General features: G+C 42.8%; 1 protein-coding gene across 14 annotated transcripts in view; it reads right to left on the reverse strand.

Moving 5' to 3' along the window:
• Nucleotides 1–16316, reverse strand: part of PTPRM (protein tyrosine phosphatase receptor type M) — a 1209695-nt gene that overhangs the window by 341693 nt on the left and 851686 nt on the right. For 8 of the 14 annotated variants that reach the window (XM_063923501.1, XM_063923497.1, XM_063923502.1 and 5 more), the window contains one exon: nucleotides 12835–12864. The exons of the other annotated variants lie outside the window; for them this stretch is intronic. In XM_063923501.1, coding sequence (XP_063779571.1) covers nucleotides 12835–12864 — 30 coding nt within the window. The remainder of the gene's footprint in view (nucleotides 1–12834; nucleotides 12865–16316) is intronic. 14 annotated transcript variants of the gene reach the window in all.

Genomic DNA, 16316 nt, shown 5'->3' on the forward strand with positions numbered 1-16316 from the left:
GAAATTCAGTTAAATTTCTTTAAGTGAAAACTGGAGACAGCCTCAGCCTTTAAGTGGCTATTCAATTGCATTCCCTTTTTCACCTGAGACCCTGTTTAAAGCCCATTATATTAACATGTTAACGGACGTTAACACGGGTTAACAGGCAATCTGTGAAAAGTTTGGGGATTTGTGTGTTAACAGGGTTGCGGCATCCGTGAACCTGCTGGTTATCTGGGATTTTTTTGCCTCTGTTGAGACGCATATAAAACAAATTCCCGATAAGTGCTGCGACGGGGACTAACAGTATTCACAGAGGATCAATTAGCTCGCTGTAAAATACTGTGTAACTTACTGTGCAACTTACTGCTTGTAAGTTCTTAATTTGTATTTTAATATTCCAACAAGTCTTATACCCCTTTCACACTGCACAAATAACCCGGTATATTGCCGGGTCAACGCGGGTCGATGTGCGATATGAAAGGGGTAAATCACAAATTTCCGGGTTGCCTGACCTGGTATTTCAACTCGGGAATAAAGCAGGGTTATTCCCGGATAAGGTGCGGTGTGAACGGGTTACACTATGGAGGAAGCGGCGTGGAGATGATCTCATCTCCAAGCACTGCCTCCGCTACCGCCCCCATTAACATCAGCGCTGCCTTTGATCACGTCCCCGATGGCAACCCCATCCGGCAAATTGCCAGGTTGCGTTGCCAGTCTGAAAGAGGTCTCATCGCGGGTCGCACCCGGGAAGGACCCATGTACAATTCCAGTGTGCGACCCGCCTTTGCGATGTGAAAGCGGTAATATAATCATTGAGCATATTGTAAACTGTATTATACACATATGTAATATTTAGGATAATTTCACAAATGATGATGAATTAAACATTAGTCCACTACAGAGCACATTTGATATATACCGTGTGTACAAAACTACAGGAGAACACAGAGATCCTCTTAGGGTAGGTCTGAGAAGGAAATTGTTTACACATACAGTATGTTTGTCTCATGTAGAGTTGGACTCATTTGTGCCTCATGTGTAGGCTGGAAAACATGCACACATGAAAAAGTCCATTTACTGTATGTTCAGTTTAGTGATGAGCGGGTTCGGTTCCTCGGAAACCGAACCCCCCCGAACTTCACCCATTTTACACGGGTCCGAGGCATTCTCGGATTCTCCCGTATGGCTCGGTTAACCCGAGCGCGCCCGAACGTCATCATCCCACTGTCGGATTCTCGCGAGATTCGGATTCTATATAAGCAGCCGCGCGTCGCCGCCATTTTCACTCGTGCATTGGAAATGTTAGGGAGAGGACGTGGCTGGCGTCCTCTCCGTGTATTGTTGATGCAAATATTTGTGCTTGCTTATTGCTTAATTGTGGGGACTGGGGAGCAGCTGTATATTAATAATATAGGAGGAGTACAGTGCAGAGTTTTGCTGATCAGTGACCACCAGTTTTATCCGTTCTCTGCCTGAAAAAAAAACGCTCCTTATCTGTGCTCAGTGTGCTGCATATATCTGTGCTCACACTGCTTAATTGTGGGGACTGGGGAGCAGCTCTATTATATAGGAGGAGTACAGTGCAGAGTTTTGCTGACAGTGACCACCAGTATACGTTGTCTGCCTGAAAAACACTCCATATCTGTGTTCAGTGTGCTGCATATATCTGTGCTCACACTGCTTTATTGTGGGGACTGGGGACCACCAGTATATTATATAGGAGGAGTACAGTGCAGAGTTTTGCTGACAGTGACCACTAGTATACGTTGTCTGCCTGAAAAACACTCCATATCTGTGCTCAGTGTGCTGCATATATCTGTGCTCACACTGCTTAATTGTGGGGACTGGGGAGCGGCTGTATTATATAGGAGAAGTACAGTGCAGAGTTTTGCTGACAGTGACCACCAGTATACGTTGTCTGCCTGAAAAACACTCCATATCTGTGCTCAGTGTGCTGCATATATCTGTGCTCACACTGCTTTATTGTGGGGACTGGGGACCACCAGTATATTATATAGGAGGAGTACAGTGCAGAGTTTTGCTGACCAGTGACCACCAGTATACGTTGTCTGCCTGAAAAACACTCCATATCTGTGCTGCATTGTAGTATATAGTAGGAGTACAGTGCATAATTTTGCTGACCACCAGTATATAATATATAGGAGTACGGTTCAGAAGGCCACTGCAGTACCTACCTCTGTGTCGTCAAGTATACTATCCATCCATACCTGTGGTGCATTTAAGTTTTGCACAGTTTGCTGACCACCAGTATATAATATATAGCATTACGGTACAGTAGCCCACTGCTGTACCTACCTCTGTGTCGTCAAGTATACTATCCATCCATACCTGTGGTGCATTTAAGTTTTGCACAGTTTGCTGACCACCAGTATATAATATATAGCATTACGGTACAGTAGGCCACTGCTGTACCTACCTCTGTGTCATCAAGTATACTATCCATCCATACCTGTGGTGCATTTAAGTTTTGCACAGTTTGCTGACCACCAGTATATAATATATAGCATTACGGTACAGTAGGCAACTGCTGTACCTACCTCTGTGTCGTCAAGTATACTATCCATCCATACCTGTGGTGCATTTAAGTTTTGCACAGTTTGCTGACCACCAGTATATAATTTATAGCATTACGGTACAGTAGGCCACTGCTGTACCTACCTCTGTGTCGTCAAGTATACTATCCATCCATACCTGTGGTGCATTTAACTTTTGCACAGTTTGCTGACCACCAGTATATAATATATAGCATTACGGTACAGTAGGCCATTGCTCTACCTACCTCTGTGTCGTCATTCGTCAAGTATACTATCCATCCATACCTGTGGTGCATTTCAGTTGTGCGCAGTATATATAGTAGTAGGCCATTGCTATTGATACTGGCATATAATTCCACACATTAAAAAATGGAGAACAAAAATGTGGAGGTTAAAATAGGGAAAGATCAAGATCCACTTCCACCTCGTGCTGAAGCTGCTGCCACTAGTCATGGCCGAGACGATGAAATGCCATCAATGTCGTCTGCCAAGGCCGATGCCCAATGTCATAGTAGAGAGCATGTAAAATCCAAAAAACAAAAGTTAAGTAAAATGACCCAAAAATCAAAATTGAAAGCGTCTGATGAGAAGCGTAAACTTGCCAATATGCCATTTACGACACGGAGTGGCAAGGAACGGCTGAGGCCCTGGCCTATGTTCATGGCTAGTGGTTCAGATTCACATGAGGATGGAAGCACTCATCCTCTCGCTAGAAAAATGAAAATACTTAAGCTGGCAAAAGCACAGCAAAGAACTGTGCGTTCTTCTAAATCACAAATCCCCAAGGAGAGTCCAATTGTGTCGGTTGCAATGCCTGACCTTCCCAACACTGGACGGGAAGAGCTTGCGCCTTCCACCATTTGCACGCCCCCTGCAAGTGCTGGAAGGAGCACCCGCAGTCCAGTTCCTGATAGTCAAATTGAAGATGTCACTGTTGAAGTACACCAGGATGAGGATATGGGTGTTGCTGGCGCTGGGGAGGAAATTGACAAGGAGGATTCTGATGGTAAGGTGGTTTGTTTAAGTCAGGCACCCGGGGAGACACCTGTTGTCCGTGGGACGAATATGGCCATTGACATGCCTGGTCAAAATACAAAAAAAATCAGCTCTTCGGTGTGGAATTATTTAAACACAAATGCGGACAACAGGTGTCAAGCCGTGTGTTGCCTTTGTCAAGCTGCAATAAGTAGGGGTAAGGACGTTAACCACCTCGGAACATCCTCCCTTATACGTCACCTGCAGCGCATTCATCATAAGTCAGTGACAAGTTCAAAAACTTTGGATGACAGCGGAAGCAGTCCACTGACCACTAAATCCCTTCCTCTTGTAACCAAGCTCCTGCAAACCACACCACCAACTCCCTAAGTGTCAATTTCCACCTTACACAGGAAAGCCAATAGTCCTGCAGGCCATGTCACTGCAAGTCTGACGAGTCCTCTCCTGCCTGGGATTCCTCCGATGCATCCTTGAGTGTAACGCCTACTGCTGCTGGCGCTGCTGTTGTTGCTGCTGGGAGTCGATCGTCATCCCAGAGGGGAAGTCGGAAGACCACTTGTACTACTTCCAGTAAGCAATTGACTGTCCAACAGTCCTTTGCGAGGAAGATGAAATATCACAGCAATAATCCTGCTGCAAAGCGGATAACTCAGGCCTTGGCAGCCTGGGTGGTGAGAAACGTGGTTCCGGTATCCACCGTTAATTCAGAGGCAACTAGAGACTTGATTGAGGTACTGTGTCCCCGGTACCAAATACCATCTAGGTTCCATTTCTCTAGGCAGGCGATACCGAAAATGTACACAGACCTCAGAAAGAGTCACCAGTGTCCTAAAAAATGCAGTTGTACCCAATGTCCACTTAACCACAGACATGTGGACAAGTGGAGCAGGGCAGACTCAGGACTATATGACTGTGATAGCCCACTGGGTAGATGTATTGCCTCCCGCAGCAAGAACAGCAGCGGCGGCACCAGTAGCAGCATCTCGCAAACGCCAACTCGTTCCTAGGCAGGCTACGCTTTGTATCACCACTTTCCATAAGAGGCACAGAGCTGACAACCTCTTACGGAAACTGAGGAACATCATCGCAGAATGGCTTACCCCAATTGGACTCTCCTGGGGATTTGTGACATTAGACAACGCCACCAATATTGTGCGTGCATTACATCTGGGCAAATTCCAGCACGTCCCATGTTTTGCACATACATTGAATTTGGTGGTGCAGAATTATTTGAAAAACGACAGGGGCGTGCAAGAGATACTGTCGGTGGCCCGAAGAATTGCGGGCCACTTTCGGCATTCAGCCACCGCGTGCTGAAGACTGGAGCACCACCAAACACTCCTGAACCTGCCCTGCCATCATCTGAAGCAAGAGGTGGTAACGAGGTGGAATTCAACCCTCTATATGCTTCAGAGGATGGAGGAGCAGCAAAAGGCCATTCAAGCCTATACATCTGCCCACGATATAGGCAAAGGAGGGGGAATTCACCTGACTCAAGCGCAGTGGAGAATGATTTCAACGTTGTGCAAGGTTCTGCAACCCTTTGAACTTGCCACACGTGAAGTCAGTTCAGACACTGCCAGCCTGAGTCAGGTCATTCCCCTCATCAGGCTTTTGCAGAGGAAGCTGGAGACATTGAAGGAGGAGCTAAAACAGAGCGATTCCGCTAGGCATGTGGGACTTGTGGATGGAGCCCTTAATTCGCTTAACCAGGATTCACGGGTGGTCAATCTGTTGAAATCAGAGCACTACATTTTGGCCACCGTGCTCGATCCTAGATTTAAAACCTATGTTGTATCTCTCTTTCCGGCAGACACAAGTCTGCAGAGGTTCAAAGACCTGCTGGTGAGAAAATTGTCAAGTCAAGCGGAGCGTGACCCGTCAACAGCTCCTCCTACACATTCTCCCGCAACTGGGAGTGCGAGGAAAAGGCTAAGAATTTCAAGCCCATCTGCTGGCGGTGATGCAGGGCAGTCTGGAGCAAGTGCTGACATCTGGTCCGGACTGAAGGACCTGCCAACGATTACTGACATGTCGTCTACTGTCACTGCATATGATTCTGTCACCATTGAAAGAATGGTGGAGGATTATATGAGTGACGGCATCCAAGTAGGCACGTCAGACAGTCCGTACGTATACTGGCAGGAAAAAGAGGCAATTTGGAGGCCCTTGCAGAAACTGGCTTTATTTTACCTAAGTTGCCCACCCTCCAGTGTGTACTCCGAAAGAGTATTTAGTGCAGCCGCTCACCTTGTCAGCAATCGGCGTACGAGGTTACTTCCAGAAAATGTGGAGAAGATGATGTTCATCAAAATTAATTATAATCAATTCCTCCGTGGAGACATTCACCAGCAATTGCCTCCAGAAAGTACACAGGGACCTGAGATGGTGGATTCCAGTGGGGACGAATTAATAATCTGTTAGGAGGGGGGTGTACACAGTGAAAGGGGTGAGGAATCGGAGGATGATGATGAGGTGGACATCTTGCCTCTGTAGAGCCAGTTTGTGCAAGGAGAGATTGATTGCTTCTTTTTTGGTGGGGGCCTAAACCAACCAGTCATTTCAGTCACAGTCGTGTGGCAGACCCTGTCGCTGAAATGATGGGTTCGTTAAAGTGTGCATGTCCTGTTTATACAACATAAGGGTGGGTGGGAGGGCCCAAGGACAATTCCATCTTGCACCTCTTTTTTCTTTCATTTTTCTTTGCATCATGTGCTGTTTGGGGACAATTTTTTTGAAGTGCCATCCTGCCTGACACTGCAGTGCCACTCCTAGATGGGCCAGGTGTCTGTGTCGGCCACTTGTGTCGCTTAGCCATCCAGCGACCTTGGTGCACCTCTTTTTTTCTTTGCATCATGTGCTGTTTGGGGACTATTTTTTTGAAGTGCCATCCTGTCTGACACTGCAGTGTCACTCCTAGATGGGCCAGGTGTTTGTGTCGGCCACTTGGGTCGCTTAGCTTAGCCACCCAGCGACCTTGGTGAACCTCTTTTTTTCTTTGCATCATGTGCTGTTTGGGGACTATTTTTTTGAAGTGCCATCCTGTCTGACACTGCAGTGCCACTCCTAGATGGGCCAGGTGTTTGTGTCGGCCACTTGGGTCGCTTAGCTTAGCCATCCAGCGACCTCGGTGCAAATTTTAGGACTAAAAATAATATTGTGTGGTGTGAGGTGTTCAGAATAGACTGAAAATTAGTGGAAATTATGGTTATTGAGGTTAATAATACTATGGGATCAAAATGACCCCCAAATTCTATGATTTAAGCTGTTTTTGAGGGTTTTTTGTAAAAAAAAACACCCGAATCCAAAACACACCCGAATCCGACAAAAAATTTTCAGGGAGGTTTTGCCAAAACGCGTCCGAATCCAAAACACGGCCGCGCAACCGAATCCAAAACTAAAACACAAAACCCGAAAAATTTCTGGTGCAAATCACTAGTTCAGTTGTACATACAGGAAGTTGCATATACACACAAGCAGTGGCGTATCTAGAATAGGTGCAGTGTGTGCGGTGCACATGGGCCCCTTGGTCCAGAAGGGCCTGCATTGCACACGTTGTACCCATTTATTCAGTACTTACCTTTCCAGAGTCCAGCGTCGGCAGCGGCACTGTTACAAAACCATATTTTGTGCATGTGCAATATGGATGGCCACTGCGTCATTTCCCCGGAGACTCTCACAGTAGAGCACTAGAGGCTACTAATAGCACAGCACTAGAGTCTACTAGTGCTTAGCCTCACATAGGAGGTAATTCAGAGTTGATCGCAGCAGCAAATTTGTTAGCAGTTGGGCAAAACCATGTGCTCTGCAGGGGGGACAGATATAACATGTGCAGAGAGAGATAGATTTGGGTGGGGTGTGTTCAAACTGAAATCTAAATTTCAGTGTAAAAATAAAGCAGCCAGTATTTACCCTGCACAGAAACAATATAACCCACCCAAATCTAACTCTCTCTGCAAATGTTATATCTGCCCCACCTGCAGTGCACATGGTTTTGCCCAATTGCTAACAAACTTGCTGCTGCGATCAACTCAGAATTACCCCCATAGTCCACACACAAATATGCTGCTGGCTAGAGAGGAGGGGGCCCAGAGACTGAAGTGTCACATAGAAAGGAAAGCACAGTGTCACAACACTGCTAGCAATAAATGTGACAGCCACATGCTCCAAATAAAATATACAGTAATTAAATACAAACACAAATTAAATTCAAACCGTAGAAATGGCTGTTTATAGAATAGCCCTTATTTCTCAATATTTGACAAACTGCACTATACAATGCTTATTATTCTGCATGTTACAGATATGTCCTCATACACTATTGCTGCAGTTGTGCCATAAAGCCCTTACTGGCACACCAGGTCCTGTGCGACTCGGCTTGCACCGAGCGTCTTTTTCACTAGAATGTGTGTCGCATTTGCAATGCTACAGTATGCGTATAAAACTGCTTAACAAGACTGCACTGATCAATTTAATGTGCGACACTTGTGTGAGAATGAGTCTGAATCTGTATATGAAGTGCTACGATGCAGCAGCTGTGGCTGTTTCTGCGCCAAGTTTCTCATGCTAAGTTTCGTTGTGCCTCATCTGCCCCTTTGTACTAGGGTGGCTAATTCCGGGTCATTTTTTCAATCCAGGGTATCGAGATTGAAAAATGATCAATCCCGGGATTCATGGGATACCCGGGATTGATTTGTTTCCTGTGTCAACGCGCCCCGCACCACACCACACCCATAACTCAGCACCATGGTACCTGGGAGTGAGGGTGGGAAACTTTCTCCAGTTCGGTGAGGTCTGTGCGGCGGGAGGCTGGCTGCGCAGTGTGACCTCTAACTCCACGTCACATGGTGCAGAGGGAGACGGGCAGCGTCTGAGCCTCCTGAGGACGCTCAACGTTGCCCGGCATTAAAAAACAAAGGACCGACTGGTATCTCTGGTACAGAGTGAGTGGAGTATTGCTGCGTCTGTGGTGTGAATAAGACGCAAATTTAAAGAAAAAGTAACTGCGCTTCAATGTTCAGCAGGGTTCACTCACGCCAGACGTGTCACGTCACATGGTGTATTGAGTCTAGGTGTATGAGCACACATCTGTACATGCAATTCTAAGTCTGAAATCATATTTTCTTGGCTTTAGAATTAAATATATGTTGGAAAGTGACAAGTAAAGTGCAAAACAGTATGTTAGAATAAAATTCAATAATAGGGTATGATGGATATTGTAGTGCTCCAAGATCTGCCCAGACAGCAACACATTCCACTTGTTTATATTCTCAATAGCAAAGTGTCCTTGGAAACGGTAATGTTTGAAACTACGGTAAAAGCGCGCTCCAACCTGGGGAATTAGTGATGTTATTCATCTTTTCCAGTTTTTGGAATTGTGAAAAAGTTATAAAAATGATACACTGTTACAAAGCAAATGCAACTACTGCAGACATTACTATAAATGAAACCCTGTTCGCTAATAAGGTACGTTCAGTGGTGCTGAGGAGTGGGGGGTGGGGGGAGCAGGTACTATTTACATGGGCTGATGGAGGGGCCAAGCAACGGCCCAAGTCCGTCCGTCCCCCCCCCCCCTTCCCTCCTTACATGGCAGCAATAGCTGCAGCTCTTCTCAGTGTGTGCTGGGCTGCAGTGGGGCCAGGGAGGCACTTAAAGTACTATTTTGTTCTGTATTTTTTTTCTAAGTGTGCATTGCCACGCCTCCTGTAATTAGGCCCCACCCCTAAAACTACCTGGGCCCTACCAGGCTCTCTACTGCCCTGGGTACTTGAAATTAATCATTACAGACCTATTGCAAAGTAATAAAGCTAAAGCTAGTAAGAATCACTTAAGCTTTGTACAGTCTTGTGATCCAATCAGCAATCACCCTAACAGCAACATCAGCAGTAACATGGTTAGGCCAACCTTATGTGGCTGTCAGAGAAGTGATGTGAAATGCCGTGATAACATATATTACTACATGAAGGCAAAGTAAATACTTAATATAACTTATTTTATAACAAAGCTGTAAAATAAAGTTTGGCTAAGGCTGAGGAATGCATGTTTCCTATACAAACATTTCAGTTTATGGGTTTAGTTGTCCTTAAAGTAGAGAGAGTATTTCCATCTGACTTTCAGGTCTCCAACATATATTCCAGAAATAACCTTGAAATAACAAAAGTCATTTTATGACTATTAACTTGAATAATTCCCTCTCCAAATGTGAGCCAGTAGCAATGTTCTTTTTATTGTGTGATGGGAACAGTAACAATGGAAAACATTAATGGGTTAAAAGAAATAATTTCACAACATCAGTGCTGCTCAGCATTTCTAAATTGCAATTCATCTGCATGAGCAATGAGGGTACAGTAGTGAGCAAACATTCAGCCATTATACTGTATTTATTGTGTGGAACAAATGAGTATATGCAATGTTGCTGATGGTGATTAGTTTTCTCAGCCACATAACCCAAACATTGAAGTTTGGCTTTTAAATGAGTATTAATATAAAAATCACATGTATCTAAATGATTAGCCTGTAGTTATGGAACTGGCAATAAGTACAGTTCTTATTCCTGTAAGTCATGTGAAGAAAGCAGGTACCATTATTATGCAGTATAACGAAAACAAGACAATACTGGCCCAGCCTTGTGAAAAGGCCACAAAGGGATAGGTGTAGGGCAGAAGAGGTGGAACCCACAATGGCCCTCATTCCGAGTTGTTCGCTCGCAAGTGAATTTTAGCAGATTTGCTCATGCTAAGCCGCCGCCTACTGGGAGTGAATCTTAGCATCTTAAAATTGCGAACGATGTATTCGCAATATTGCGATTACACACCTCGTAGCAGTTTCAGAGTAGCTCCAGACTTACTCGGCATCTGCGATCAGTTCAGTGCTTGGCGTTCCTGGTTTGACGTCACAAACACACCCAGCATTCGGCCAGACACTCCCCCGTTTCTCCGGCCACTCCTGCGTTTTTTCCGGAAACGGTAGCGTTTTTTCCCACACGCCCATAAAACGGCCTGTTTCCGCCCAGTAACACCCATTTCCTGTCAATCACATTACGATCACCAGAACGATGAAAAAGCCGTGAGTAAAAATCCTAACTGCATAGCAAATTTACTTGGCGCAGTCGCAGTGCGGACATTGCGCATGCGCATTAAGCGGAAAATCGCTGCGATGCGAAGATTTTTACCGAGCGAACAACTCGGAATGAGGGCCATTGTTCTCATTTTACACATCATTTTTTGTGCAAATGATGTATCCATATTCAGTTGGAATTGGGACTATGGAGAGCTGGGCAAGTGGGGTATGTACCATCACAGAATAATGGCCTATGCTGGGACTGGTACTAATAGGCAAGTTTTATATGAAGTCCCCTGATTTACATTTTTTAATTGGTGTCCATCCATAATTTATAGCCTATGACCACCCAGTAAATAAATGTTCAGAACTTTCTTAGATTGGCAAAAAAAAAACATCCTAATCTATAACCAATATCAAATGCTCATCAGAGACACAAAACTATCTAGAAACACTCATAATCACAATAAAATTTTACAGCATATTCTAACTTTACTAAAGTTTGCCCACATCAATTAGTTTTACCCTAAGTATCGTTACCCAATGGAAGTCAAATCACCAGATACTACTTCCATTTCATGTTCCAGGGGAAGCTGACCCCTTCAGCCAGGGAAATCAGAGAATGCCACACTGCCATGTTGTGGTGCCAAAACTTCCTTTACTTTTGGACTATATGGTATAGAAGATAAGGGGGGATAATCAAAAGCTGTCACTTAAGCAAGTCAGTGGTTTTAGATTTAGTGTGGGCCTCTTAATTAGGGATAAAGTTTTTATTTTATCAAAATGCTTATAAAAAGCAAAACCAAACTGTGAGTAAGAGGAGTGTGTGTGTGTGTGTGTGTGTGTGTGTGTGTGTGTGTGTGTGTGTGTGTGTGTGATGTTTTAACTGTGTTTTTACTTTGCTCAGAGTGTTGGACAGAGGTGATACTAATCCTTAATCCATACCTGCCAACAGATCTCATTTGTATGTGACACACTTGAATTTTGGCATTAAAAAAAAAAAAAAAAAGGTGTAGACTCTTTGGAGACAGACTTCGCTTGGGCACATTCATACATTTAAATCAGTTATTTATTTTCTAGACCTCCACTTTCACCAAATTCTATGGTACTTTCATTGTCCAGGCAACTTTCTAATTATGCTGAGCTTGAATGTACCAATAAGTCGTAATTCTTAAAGGATAACACCACATTTGTCAGGGCACACAGACAAAGGAACACAGTTCATAGGTCCGTAGTACTTCATCACTACCAGTAATAATAATGGTGCCTTCTCCAGGGGTATGGATCACAGGGTCGACCCTATTAGGTCGACATGTGAAAGGTCGACATAGTCAAAAGGTTGACAAGGGAAAAGATTGTTTTCACCGTCACAGCTCATGGAACCCCAATTAGTGTACCGTGTCCCCTCGCTCCGCTAGTGCTGCGCTCACCACAGGTTACTATTCCCAATCGTAGTCTATGTGGATGGTGAAATATGGAAAAGTTGAAAAAAATACCCCCTCCAAAAAAGCTATGTTGACCTTATGTGTGTCAACCATTTGCACTTGTTGACCTTTTGTACCTGTCGACCGTAAGCACTGTCAACCCTTTACACGTCAACTTAATGACCACATCAACCTAATTAGTGGTCGACCTATTGACTGTCAACCTAATTAAGGTCGACCTATTATCCGGATACCCTTCTCCAGGACCGAATGTTATCAAAACACTGACAGGTGCATTCACTGAAGACTTTTCCAGGATGCTGTCTATTGGGAAAGGGCCCACTACCAAAGCCATATACTTTATTAAGTGTAACCATAATATGGCATAAATATATTGAACTTTTCATTTCTCAAGTTCAGGAATTTAATGCATTTAGCTAATATGTATTTGGCTCTTATTTACTGTCAACCACAAGCCTATTGTCCTGCATTTCTGTATTTCCATGCAGAGGTTGCCATGAAATCTGTTCTCATCAGTTAACAAAAATATGAAATACAAATGGTCCTTTGATGTTATTTTACAACTATTGCACTGCTGAAAATACTATCTCATGACTGCTGGAATTTGCAAATGTTTTCCAAGATGAAACATATCATAATGACCATTTACTTCACTATAAAACAGATGATGTAACAATTTGAGAGTGTAAATGAATGTTTTACAAGCTCACATGGAACATATTACTTGCATTCATAATTCATGCATGAACATACATGGCAGAACGCATGACACTACGTATGCACAAAAATGTACTTACAGGTAATATGTGTAGGAGTTATAGCTTCTTCTGCCATGATGAAGCAAGGATTTAGGCAGTGGTAGAAAAGATGAAATGGAAGGAAAGAAAAGCCAGATATTAATGTATGAAAATCAGGATGAACGAGAACAGATCAGATGACATGAATGAAAGATTATAGAAGCAAATTACATCACAGACACAGCATGCAACACATCAGAGTCAATGACTGAACACATTATTGTACGTTCTCTATGTAAAACAGCTAGTTTTCTTATTTTAAAAACACCTTATGCAACCAAAAAACTTGGTAATATATACTGATTCAACTGAGGACATACCGTCATATAATGTCTACTGTGTCTTTTAAGTCCATATAGCAAATGCAAAAGTTACCATTTACGTATGAGTCAGGAAATGTTACATTCTGGAATTACTATCATTTTTGTCTCTCCCGGACAAGTGATAATATTCCATGGCATGTTCTGAATTAGAGATTTAGGAATACCATCAGAAAATACCTCAGACTAAGCAGTAAAGACATAACTGCCCCTGGCATAGGCAAAAGTGTAAATCAGGCCTGGAAAATAGTACATGCCCACTATCTCTGTGTTATTATTGCCTATGCCTTACATTGTTTCAGCACCTTCATTACACACGGCACCGGTTCCATAATTCTGGATTTTGTGGTCTCTTTCTATATTCCCATACTGAGCATAAAAAAAAAAAAACCCCAAACAAACAGAAATGTCTAGTTTGACTGAGGGCTTATAACAGGTGGTGGACTGCAGAAGATCTCATCTACGGACACATGCTTATTCTACATCTCTCATGCAGCTTTTATAATCTAACAAATAAGAGCCAGATTCATCATCACTAAAGGTGCCTTTTTTAAAACTTTTTTACTCATTTTTTCAAGTGACAACACTGTAACGAAGATATCACTTACATCTCCTTGTTATAGCCTTGCCATGATAATTTCCACAATGTAGAAATTGTGGAAATTCATCAAACTCTGAAAAATGGATAAGTTTTGGAATGTCCTCAAGCTGAGTTTACATGGCAGCTTGTGCAGGAAAGAGATCTATTCAGATCCCTCCCTGCTTTTGTGAAAAATCAAAACACTGCTGAGGAACATGGTGATTCTGTCATATTGCCGTGTCCACACCTCGTCACAATCTTGCACCAGGTAAGCATATACACTTATGGATCACCGCTCGATGTGTCATTCCTGACATCACAACTGGGTGGTCATTTCCATTTACCCAACCAGCTTTGACTTCAGTCTCCGCCACAAGTGCTGAACGTCTGTACACACAGCCAGATGCGCCAATATATCTGTAGATATATTGTTACATAGTTACATAGTTACATAGTGAGGTTGAAAAGAGGCAAAATGTCCATTGGGTTCAACCTGTATTCTGTGATAAGCTGTTTATATTATAATACACCTGCTGAAGTAATTGTTTAGTACCAATTGACAACTAGGATTCTTAACACTCCCAGACATTAATGTTATTATGTTAAATGCTATAACCCTGGATACTTTTTCCAGTTAGAAATTTGTCCAATCCGTTTTTAAATGCATTTACAGAGTCTGCCATTATTACCTTCTCCAGCAGGGAGTTCCAAATCTTTATTGCCCTTACTGTGAAGAACCCTTTCCTACATTGTGTACGGAATTTTCTCTCCTCTAGCCTCAGCGAGTGCCCACGTGTCCTATACTGAGTTCTTTTAATAAACAAATCCCCTGCTAACTCCTTGTAATGACCCTTTACATATTTGAAGATATTGATAATGTCTCCTCTTAAACGAATCTTTTCTAGTGTATACATATTTAACCTAGTAAGCCTTTCCTCATACTCCAGTGTCTCTAACCCTTTAATCACCCTTTAGTATTTCTAACGTATCTGTAAATATATATTATGTCACAGTTATATAACTTCTAACAGGTCCCAGGAGTTGTTTGGCTTGTATGCCAGCACTGCCAATTAATGATGTGAAAATCACCAGCTTAGACCATTAGGCATTATTCACACATATCTGCTTTTAAAAAAAAAACTTTTTTCTTTTTTCACACATTAATAAACACATGGAAAGAATTAAAAGCAAGACAGATAAAATCTAATTGTGCTAATCTTACCACTGCATGTAGCTGGCAGTAAGTTATATGTCTTACATAGCTAACACATACAGTACTGTCAGTGCCATAGATTGTATCAACAAAAGTACAGCGCCATTTCCAAGGAAATGGAAAATGCGTTAAAAATGAGTCATGAAAGTTATTGCTGATCGTTAAGTCCATATTCAAAATATTGACACTTATATCAACAGGTAAATGTCAATACAATTTAGATGTCAACAGGAAACATGTAAACACAGTCAAAATGTGGATAGGGTTACAATTTCATTTTCAACATTTGGTGCATGTGTACATTTCGTACTAGACTTGTTTATATGCGTATTTCCAATTCTCCTAATTGCTATGTGTGGATGAGCAGTGAGACAAAAAAGGTACTGCTGGGTACACACTTATAGATATATCTGCGGATCAATTCATCTGCAGATACATCTAGAGACAGATCAGGCAGTGTGTTGTGCATACACACTGCCCGATTCATCCTAACATCACAAACTGGGTTGGCATATAGACAAAGATACAAAAAGAATAAAGAACTGGCGCTTCAAACAATAGTGCTGCAGCAACGGCTAGGGCAGTCACACACCCCAAAAATAATTCTACAAAGTCCAATACTTGCAATTGCTCGCACCCCAGGGACAATAAACCTTAATGGATATTAGAAATCACAGTCACTCTGAAGGAATCCAGGATAGTCTCTGGGAGATCTTATAATAAATGTTCTCGTCTCATAAAACTTTACCTTGAGCAATCTTCTTTTCCTTTTGGTGGTGTGATCCTTACTTTTGCTATCTGATCCACACTCATCCACATATAAAAGGAAAAAAAGAATAAAATAGTGAAGTACGTTTTTAATTCATGTCATTCAAATTCCACAACACGTAGATACTTTCGAAATCCACCAATAATGTTACAGCATGCGTATCACATTCTGTGGGGTGTCAAGCATGCCCACCCACAAACAGCATAAAATATTCGATACCCTCCCGGGTTAAAGGTACCGGATCACTGCCTGGATGGAGCCTCCTGATCCTCCCCACAGAAGAGCTGGTAGGTATGTCTGGTCACCAACGCGTTTCTGCTTTCCAGGAGCCTTTTTCAAGGTGTAACACCTTGATACACCTTGAAAAAGTGATCCGGTACCTTTAACCCGGGAGGGTATCGAATATTTTATGCTGTTTGTGGGTGGGCATGCTTGACACCCCACAGAATTCGGTACGCATGCTGTAACATTATTGGTGGATTTCGAATGTATCTATGTGTTGTGGAATTTTAATGACATGAATTAAAAACGTACTTCACTATTTTATTCTTTTTTTCCTTTTATATGTGGATGAATGTGGATCATATAGCAAAAATAAGG

Source organism: Pseudophryne corroboree, chromosome 5 (assembly GCF_028390025.1).
Source record: "Pseudophryne corroboree isolate aPseCor3 chromosome 5, aPseCor3.hap2, whole genome shotgun sequence".
NCBI lineage: Eukaryota > Metazoa > Chordata > Amphibia > Anura > Myobatrachidae > Pseudophryne > Pseudophryne corroboree.